Source organism: Grammomys surdaster, unplaced genomic scaffold (genome assembly GCF_004785775.1).
Source record: "Grammomys surdaster isolate TR1022 unplaced genomic scaffold, NIH_TR_1.0 126531, whole genome shotgun sequence".
Classification (NCBI taxonomy): Eukaryota; Metazoa; Chordata; class Mammalia; order Rodentia; family Muridae; genus Grammomys; species Grammomys surdaster.
This window is the reverse complement of record NW_021621323.1, coordinates 11,053,081-11,063,463: the sequence shown is the minus strand read 5'-3', so window position 1 is coordinate 11,063,463 and position 10,383 is coordinate 11,053,081. Positions and strand designations below refer to the sequence as shown.

Sequence of the window (10,383 nt, the reverse complement as noted above, 5' to 3'; positions counted from 1 at the left end):
ATTGTCAACTAAAGAAAAACTAAATTCAGAAAAAAAAAATTGGTCAAAAGAAAGTGTCACACTGAAGAATTAACTAAGGTCCTCAAACCTGAAGTCATCCTGCCCTCAAATGTCCACACAGGTGTTTCTACAACATGTCCACTTTGAAAACATGGGTGCTCATGCTTTTTTATTCTGATTACATAACCCAGATCCAAAGACTTAAGGATTAATAAGTGGTAAAGATAGACAACGGGAGGAGTTAATGCCTGGCCTGCATAGCCTGAAGCCCCGGACTGTCGTGACACTGTATGGACACCCTGTAACCTCAGTGCTACCCACGCCTTGGCTGTAAGGAAGATGAGTCATTAGAATTAGAGTTGCTTCAATCTTCTTTATAGTGACAGGATTAGTGAATTACTTTGGTCCGGCTCAAACTGTAACAAACACCATCAAATTATAATAAAATGCTGATGTTTTAGGGTGATTTTATTTAAATAATTAGAGTAAATTGATGTAAATAAATCAAGCAATTTGTTTACAATCTCATATCTTAAATTTAAAAAAATCTATGCAAACAGAAGAATTTACCATTTTCCCTGGGAAAGACTGCAAGAAGAAAAGACAATAATTAAGAAACATGATTGTCTCTTAGAAAATGTTTTTAACGTTAAATATTTTCATTCAGAGATTTTTTTATAGTATAAAAATAGATGATCTAATTCTGAATACATCAGATTCTAAATTACAATTATTTTCACTAATTTATCACAATTCAGAAGGCAAAATTATGAGCATGGGCCACACTTATAGTGTTTCTCAGCAATAGTTATGTTCCAACCATTTCATGAGATTGAGCTAAGACTTCTATGTAGATCATATAATTTGTTGTTCTGCAATTGACAGAGCATAGGATCACCTGCTTTAACCCATTTCTTCTGAGGCAACAAGGAGAAGAGGCAAAGAGTCCAGTGAAGAAGACACAGTTTCTATGTGAATGTCTTGACTTTGGTTTCTAATGATTTTCTCCACTTCTCTTTTGAATGTCTTCAATGAGACTGCTTAAAGCAAGAAGCAAACGTCACAGCTATGCAGCTATGCAGCTGTGCAGCTGTCTTCAGGACCCTGAGCAGTGATTAGCCTTGGAGACTGGAGTACCAAATCTATAGCACTCCACCATCTATCAGCCTGGTTTGTTATTTCCCCCTCTGTACCTTCTGTCTACTCCCAGTTTCTACTGAACTGGCTCTGTTTGCTGTGGCAGGTCTGGAGCCCTTTGTTGACAGGATCCATTAGCTGACTGGAGAGAATGCAGCTTCTCAGCCCCCACAGCTAGAGGCCATTCCCTGTAGGAGGGTAAGTGGGAGTTTCCCTCCATTTCCTGGGGTCCTTTGTCACTTGATGGTGGAATCCAGCAGCTTTGCCCTGTGCCCATTCCATATATGTTGGGCTTCTGTCTCCATGAAGTCAGATGCACCGACCCTATTCAAACAAGATGGACAGGAGGACAAGAGAGAAGGATGAAGGGAACAGAGGAGATAAAGGGAGAGGACGGAGGGATAGATACAGATGAGGAGATAAAGAAGAGATGAAGGGGAAGAGGAGATTTTATTGTTCACAATGTCTAGAAAAAGAGATCCTTGTAACAGTCATGGGATAATAGACTTAACACATAAGAAACAAAGGAACCCATTGGCAATCTATCTGGGGCTCATTTTTAAAATTGGCAAACCCTCAGTTGGTTAAAATGGTCCAAAGAGCTAAGAGTGCTCTCTGGCCTTTCCTGTGGACATCTCTGCATCAGGACCATGAATGCCTTAGTACAACATTTAGATTTGAAACACATTTCCTTCCTCCCAGAGCGGTTCTCTTTCCCTCAACTTAACTCTTCACGTAACCCTTGCCCATCGGTGCTGGCTGACGTCCATGGAGATGGCTCTGTGCTCAACCACTGCAACTATGCTTCCATGCTTTTCTAGAGCAGAGGGTGCACTGGTTCAGAGCCCAAACTGACCTTCAACTCTTTCCCCACTCTCCCTCCCACCCAACCTCTGTGTGTACTTTCACTGAAAACACCTATGAGGAGACATGATGGGGGATTGGACTACTCACGTGGAAAGCTAATGAGTGGATTGACACATTTGCTGTCGAGTATATAACAATGTTAATATTCTAACCCCCCCCAGGTTCTCAACCTTCCCAATGCTGCGACCCTCAGGCTGCGGTGACTCCCCAACCAAAACATTATTTTCATTGCTACTTTACAACTGTAATTGTACTACTGTTATGACTTGTAATGTAAATGTCTGTCTCCCAGCAGTCTTAGATGTATTTGACCTCCAAAGAGGTTGTAACCCACAGGTTGAGAACTGCTGTTCTAATCCATTCTGGAGTATAGCCTTAATGGTATGAATCCCCTGCCTCTGGTATAACCACATTGCTGTCAAATCTTTGAGCTTTGGATTAAGTTGCAAAATCTTACCACGTGTTCCTTCTAAGCAGATTTTCTCTGAAAGTTACGATTTGTTGTTAGCTGCTTAAGGAAAAGTAGTAACTACAAGACAACCGTTTACCTTTTAATCGTGCTAGTCACAAGACCTAGACAACTACTGAAAATCTGAGTTTCAAAAGTATCCAGACAACAGTCACCATAAATAAACATTTATAACAGTGTTTGTTCAATTCCTTAATGAGTCTTAATAATGCTCAAATTAGGCAATAATTTTTTTTTCTGAATTTAGCATTTTAGGTTACAGCGCAGACCATCTTCAAAATGGAAATTTAGAATGAGTTTTCTGTAATAAGACCCCAGGTTCTCCCTACCGGAAGCCGGAAGAGGGCGGTATGGCAGTATGTGTGATGGGAACTACCAGGAAATATAAGTAGCACTGATACTTATCTGGCTCCTGCCATTAGCAAGGGACCTGTTTTTGTTGGCTCAAAGATTCCCTTTGCCTTCCCGGACAGCATATGACACAAAGGCATGTTCCCCGCTGCCCTATGGGTTGTAAAGTGGACAATGATATCTGAGACCCAAGCCCAGGAGGCGGATCAGAATACAAGTCCTGGCAGAAGAACCACAGCAAAGGATGCGTCACTCTGTTCCTATCAGAATAAGCTCCAGGAGAGCTAGAGAATTTGGCTCGAGTCTACGGTCCCTTAGTGGTCTGACTGGTCTTCTCAGCCAAGAGTCTGGCTGAGGGCTAGCTAGAGTATGCTAAAATCCCTAGGAGAAAGCCAGATCAACTTTCATTAATAAGAACACTCCCACCAGCCCATGGAACCTGTTTTGGGGGAACCATTTCCATCCCCAGGGCAGCAACTGGTAAGAACCAGTACTAGGGATGGCCTGCAGTCCAAAACAGCTCACAAAAGGGACTAAGTCCTGTGGATTTGCTCAGAGTGATCTAGTAGACTATAGTGTGCCTGGAGATGGCTTACACAGGGACTTTTTTTTTTTTTTCGAGACAGGGTTTCTCTGTGTAGCCCTGGCTGTCCTGGAACTCACTCTGTAGACCAGGCTGGCCTCGAACTCTCAAACTCAGAAATCTGCCTGCCTTTGCCTCCCAAGTGCTGGGATTAAAGGCGTGCGCCACCACCACCCGGCTTACACAGGGTCTTTATGGAAGAGGGAAATGCAGTCAAATGGGTTTCTCTAAACTCCTTGGTATGTCACCTCCCAGTGCTCACTCAGCATAGACAAGGCTAAATGGCCTTTTGTGACTAGATGACATTTGTCAGTGGAAAACACTTTTGATCAAGGTAAAATACCTACTTACCAGGCTGTAGGGAGGAAGACAGGCTAGCATCTACGACTGCATTGTTCGTGCCAGCTACAGGCAGACTCCCATTCTTGGGCTCTGGGTGTTCTTCTAGGACCACAAACTGAGGAAAAGAGAAGGATTCAGGAGATAGCTGCTGTGATCCAGAAGCCACCTCGTTAAACATTTAACTGTAGCCAATCGCACCCACGCAGTGGGAGGTAAGGCTGGAAGGAAGACCTTGTCAACTGTCTTCAGCTACTGAGAGACTCCGTCTTTCAAACTTTCTTTTTATAATTTTACTATGTGTACAGGTGTTTTGACTACATATGTTTCTGTGCACTGTGTGTGTGCCTGATGCCCATGGAAACCAGAAGGGGGCACTGGATCCCCTGGAACTGAAGTTACCGATGGCTGTGAGCTGGGATCAAATCCCAGTCCTCTGGGAGACTAGTCGGTGATCTTAACTGCCGAGCCATCTCTCCAGCCCGAGAACTTCCAGAAAAGCTCCTGGAAACCTTGCATTAATTTCTACTAGGGCACACAACTATTTTTACTGGAGATTCTGTTCTGATTCTGGACTCTTGGGTTAAGAATCTTGGATTCCTGGAGGCTACTGTTTTGCTGCAAATGCTACAAGTATCCATAGGTATCATGAGTACTGCCCATCGGCCAGATAAATAACATTGCATATATGTGTATGTGTGTATGGGCTATCACTTATGTGTGTGTGTGTGTGTGTGTGTGTACACATAAGGTTATATGTAATTCATTTAAGCATACTATCAAGTCCCAAGTAATTAAGGTCACTAGTAAGTACGGATAACTACTAGCATAACAGCAGGGATTCCTCCAGCTGTCCCCTCATAGGTGAGCAGCTCAGGAGGCAGAGTGCTAAAAGGGAGGCCCAGATAAGAACAACAACACTTCTCTTTACTCAACAAACAATCATGTTTGTCATTGTTTGCATGGTTCAAACTCACTGCACACTTGCAGTGCAGGCTGAGCAGAGCCGACTGGCCTGCCTCAGGCCAGACAGGTTAGGTATTAGAAGAAATCAAACAGAAAGAGGAAGAATAGAAGTAGGCCATGCTCTGGGCACAGGACACAGGCTGGCAAAGTCCTTCCTTGTCAATAAGTAACCAGGTGAAGGACTGTCCCAAGGTTTGGACTTCTGTGTAGTTCAGAAGAGAGCCTTCCTCAGGAAGGACTTAGAACGCAGCAGTAAGGAACACAGGAAAAAAAAAAAATCTCTGTACCTATCTTTCCCATCAAGAGAAGTGTAGGGAGGTTTAATGAGTGGAGCCAATTAGGGAATAGGGACAGAGATGCTGCTGATGAGGGTGACTCTCAGGAGCTGTTTTCTCTCCCTTCTCATACCTCACACACTCGTCACCCTTAGTCACCTCCTCATTAATGGTCTCTCTGCAGTGACATATTGCAGACTCAATACAACGGCCTGCTGGGTAAGGGTGTAGGCTCATTATTTCTAGCTCCAGCCAAGATGCACACTGCAAATTTTCCAACCATGTGCCTCTCAGCCAGAAGCATACAAGCTCCAGGCCTCTGGCTGCAGCAGAAGGCAGCTGATGCGAGCAGATTTGTTTTTGCTGCTTGTCCTCCGGGTTTGGGAATCTCAGCTCTCCCCAGCTCCCTCGGACGTGTGCATCAGCAGTTGGTGTGGACAGCAGAAATGACAGCTGAGAGGGCACAGCTCAGCAGCCCCGGCTTCTGAATGAAGCTCGGAGCCAACAAGCTGCTTGCCACCGCAGCACGGATTTCTGATTTTTTTAACTTAATTTTTTTTTTTTTTAATTTAAAAGAGACACACATGAAGAAACCATTTCTCCTCTCCTATGATTTAAATGAGATTAATTAAACTTGCAATCTAAATCTCTACAGCCTGTCAAGTGCAAAGCAGGTAATTTAGCCGTCCACAAAGTCATGAGATCTCAAGGAACTAATACCCTAAATCACATGGCGTTTATGAAGATGGATCTTAGAGTTATACAGAAGAGGATGAGAGGCCCAGAGGTTAAAGCATTTGTTGAAGACTGGCTGGATGCTAAGGCTAAAAGTTTGAAAGCAGCTGCCAGCTGGAACAGGTTTCAGTTTCTCTGAACATCATGAAAAAAGAAGAAAACGAAAAAGGACACTTCTCAAGCAATTCTTAGCTTCATGTACTTTGATAACATTACCCAAGGTTGGGGACAAGAAGACATCCCATCCCTGCTGCTGTCGGGCCCGTTACTGCTCATGTTCCTGCTTGGCTCTTCATAAGGGTTCTTTGGGTTGTTTGACAGCTGCTTCTGAGTCCTGAGATAAAGCCAAAAAACCTGAGTCCATCTCGAAATGAAAACAGAACACCTGTCCCATTCCGTGATAATCTATCACAACTATTTTATCAAATTAGATCGATAGATGGTGCAAACGTAGTCAAGCACACAGCTGAAAACCCGCATCCTGTATGCAGCTCTGGGGGGCAGTACTGTTAGACAAATAGCTATAGGGTTGCTCACAGGGACTTACGCAACTCTGGATGCATTGCAAACACAAGGAAGCGTTCTAACAAGCCTTTTGAATAGTTCTTATCATGTGTGTGTGACCACAGGCTTGTGTGTGCGCACCTGTATGGAAGTGTGCCCTCATGTGAAGGTGGTACATCATTCTCAACTGCTCTACGTGTTATTTTCTGAAACAGTATCTCCAGTGAACCCAGAGCTTGCCAATTCAGCTAGACTGGCTGGTCACGAAACCCCAGGGATCCTCCTGTTTCTACCCCACCCCCAGGGTTGCACAGTATATACTGTGCATAAGTACACAGTGTGCCCTGCCTGATTATTGTATTGTATTGTATTGTATTGTATTGTATTGTATTGTATTGTACATAGGAACTGAGGGCTGAACCTGGATCCTTAGGTTCGTTTGGTAAACACTTTACTGACTGACTTATTTATGTTGGTCCTTCATCATTTTTGTTATTGGACTGTGGCAGTCAAAAGCTGAAAAACCACCATCCACACCCCTGCCGCTGCTCAGGCATGCTTACTGATGCATCCATGAAATCAGAGTACTCCAGAGGCTGAGGCAAACGAACCATGAGCTTGAGCCTAGTCCAGGTTACATAGAAAGACTTTGTCTTAAAAAAAAAAATCCAAATTTCTGAAAAATATTAAGTCACAAGTGTTAATACATCCAAAAAAATAATTATATCATCATTACCTTAACATTTTCTTTCTCTTTCTTTCAAGATGTAGTCTCACTATATATGTATGTGTGTATGTGTGTATGCATATGTGCACATATGCATATATGTGTGTGTGTGTGTATGTGTGTGTGTGTATGTGTGTGTGTGTGTGTGTGTGTGTATCTGGCTATCCTGGAACTTACTCTGTACACCAGGCTGGCCACACAGAGATCCACCTGCTTCTGTTCCCGAGTCCTGGGATTAAAGGTGTGCACTACTATGACTGAGAAAGTGTTTTGGGTTTCCTTCGTTGTTTGTTTTGTTTTCTGTTTTTGTTTTTTTTTTTTACATCTATCTTTGTTTGACATTCTTTCCAGGGGAATAAGCCATCGATAACTTAATATTCTTTCTACCGACATACAGAATCCAAATAATAGGCTAAGAAGCGCTGTTATACTGATGGGCCACCAAATTAAAAGTTCAAGAGTTTCCCAGGGAATCTCGTCTCCTAGAGGTGATGGAGAAGGTTTTCAAGTATATGTGCCTCTTACTAGGAAGATTACTGTTCATAGAAAACAAAGGTAGTGTTTATTACACCCAGTACACCAGGCCTATGGTAAACTCTTAACTCATACTTAACTCAGTCTCACAATAACTCTTGAAAGACGCACTATTTCCCCATACCTCATAACAAAGAAAACCAATGCCCACAAACAAGAAGGCATGCTGAGGGTACTTTCAGGTGCAAACTTGGATCTGAAACGCGCAAGTTGATTCCAGAGCCAACGCTATTTACTGCTACAGCATGCTACAGCGGGGGTCTTTGGGGAGAGCACCTGGCTGACTATGTTCAATTTTCTGGGATAGGTAACAGTTGTAACTGAGTACTTGCTCAGCTTTGGTAATGTGGTTGGATATTTACCTTCTGATGGCAGTAGGTACGTTACATATCACCAGAAAGCTGACACCTGCCAAGTAGGTGGGCCGCTGGACAATTTTATAAAGCCCCTTTATCAGCCTGAGTCTTGTGATTCCCTGATTTTTATTTTAACAGCACAGACTATTGTAACCCTTCCTAAGTTGTTTCAACTGATGACAGAGTGATATCATCACTTTAAAGGAAAGGAACAGGAGCACTGAGATGCCTGCTCCCCGACGCTAAGGTAGTGCTTTTACCTTAAATGCACGCAACCATCTCATGGTTTTAAAACCCCTAACTTTAAATTACAGAAAACAAAACCCAATGACCAGAATTCAGTTCCAAGTTAGGGAAGACCAAAAGTAGGGTTTGTGGGTAATCATCAGCAGGCAACCGTGAAAAATTATACTTATGCCGGCTGATGTGGTCACAAGATGCTAAAAGAAGAGATTGGAATGCAGTGGTGCATTGTGGGAGATAAGCACATCTGATGTGCGGATGTAGCGCATGCGCAAGGTTCTGGGCTCAGTCCGCAGCATCACCAAAACGGAGGACCACAGATCTTATACATGTGCACTGACTGGGAAGGAGAAGGCGGAGCACAGATGTTCATTGCAGTGAAGTCCAGGCTTTTGAAAAGAGCTTACTTCTCCTTTCTTTCTTTTTTTCTTTAAGTTTTATTATATATATATATACCGTAGCTGTCGCCAGACACACCAGAAGAGGGCATCGGATCCCACCACAGATGGCTGTAAGCCACCATGTGGTTGTTGGGAATTGAACTCAAGCCTCTGGAAGAGCAGTCAGCGCTCTCAACCGCTGAACCATCTCTCCAGACCAATTACTCCCCCTTTTAAATGTAGTATTTTACTCAAGTTCATCCCAAGAAAGTATGCATTCCCTGGGGGAGCTTAGAGAAAAGGTTAAGTTTCATGGTAAAGAATGGTTACCTGTAGTAGTAAGTCCCCCACATCCCCAAGAGGAGCAGCAGGACCAGCGCTACCACACAGACAGCCACCACAGTGATGTCACGCTTCTGCCTGTAGCCAGCATGACGCAGCTCCCACCATCGTAAGTCTCGGTGTTGACATCGCTCCCCAACATAGCCAACGACACAGCTGTGGACAACACACAAACAGAGGTCAAGCAGAGGCCCCTGGCACCCGAATTCTTACAAATTCAATATGCATTGTCTCTAACCCTGCACCTTTCCGGATGCAGCTTTGTGAGCCCATGATGTCAGCTGAAAGTACTGATTCACACATCAACACTCGCAGCATTGCCCCTTTTCTCAGCCTGCCTTTGGGATGATGGGGAGCTTTTTGCATACCGTCTCTATGAGGCAGAACAGAACACCGACTACAGATAAACTCTCAGGCTAAAGTCCTAAGGAGACTCCCTTTCTAAACCAACCCAAACCAGGAGACAACTGGAGACAGATGTCTGGCCAGACTGCAGCAGTCCTAGGTCAAAGGAAAGAACTAGAAAGTGGAGACCCTTGTTGAACATCAGGCTGTAATAGAAACGTACACATGGGCCCTGCACTGGAAGCAGAGCCTCGGCGAAGGAGAGACTGTTCGCTTTTGTAAAGCTCACCACTAGTCCAAGAGAAAGGGGCCATTTGCCTATAAACTCCTTACGGTCCAATGAGAGTTTTACTGTATCAGCCACCGCTTTGCTAGCAATGTTCTAAAGTAAGCGAAGCAATGCTGCCATCTACTGGAAGTGCTTGTTTCTAGAAACCAGAGCTCAGACAAACAAGGGCATTTTCTTCACACCAGAATTAACTTTTTAAAACAAATCCTACTAAATTTCCTCCTTCTTAGCCCCAGATCTACCACCAACCCATCCATTTCTCCATTTCATCCTAAAAAAAAACCCAAGGGACGAATGCACAGAAATGATACCAGCAGCCCTGGTGGGAAGACACAGCATGGAAGAACACTGTTGAAAGTTCTAGAAGATCTGGAATTCTCATCCTTAATCCTACCTTGAGCCCATTGTAAGAAAGTGGAAACTTACTTCTTCAGAAGGGAAGAAAAGGTGCAACACTTATTAGTCACCACAACCGACGCCATACTTACTACACACAGTTTTTACTTGCTATTTTTCATCTCTCTCTCTTTTTGTAGATTCCCCCTATTTTACAGGTAAGGAAACAGTCTCAGGATTACATAATCTGCATGAGGTCACACAGCTAATGATTGGCAGATCTGACTCACATGGCTCTCAGATGTCAATACATCCACGATGTCTGCTGCACTATGCTGTTTTTCACAGGGCTTCCTGCTTTAGTCTGAATGGACCGTGGGCGAGATGGCAGGAGCTGAGGCGGGGCCTAAGACTTGCTCAGACTTCCTGGGGGTCTATTTTTATTTCTAGCTTATTTTGGTTATAGCTATTCATTGACAATCCCAAATTGTCTATTTTTTTTAAGCTGTTGGATGCTAATGGGCTCAACTAAAATCTTGAGGACCGTGTCCACAGCAGTCCCGTGGCAAGCGCTTCTTCACAGTGTGGGGCACAACCATGAGTCT

The 10,383-nt window shown here is 43.8% G+C and overlaps 1 protein-coding gene across 1 annotated transcript in view; it reads right to left on the bottom strand.

Moving 5' to 3' along the window:
* Window positions 1–410: 410 nt before the first annotated feature.
* Window positions 411–10,383, bottom strand: part of Egf (epidermal growth factor) — an 80,340-nt gene continuing 70,367 nt past the window's right edge. The window contains exons 21-24 of the mRNA XM_028760433.1: window positions 8,797–8,964; window positions 5,939–6,056; window positions 3,759–3,864; window positions 411–1,461 (exon numbers count right to left, since the gene is read on the bottom strand). Of these exons, the coding sequence (XP_028616266.1) occupies window positions 1,214–1,461; window positions 3,759–3,864; window positions 5,939–6,056; window positions 8,797–8,964 (640 nt within the window). The 3' untranslated portion in view covers window positions 411–1,213. The remainder of the gene's footprint in view (window positions 1,462–3,758; window positions 3,865–5,938; window positions 6,057–8,796; window positions 8,965–10,383) is intronic.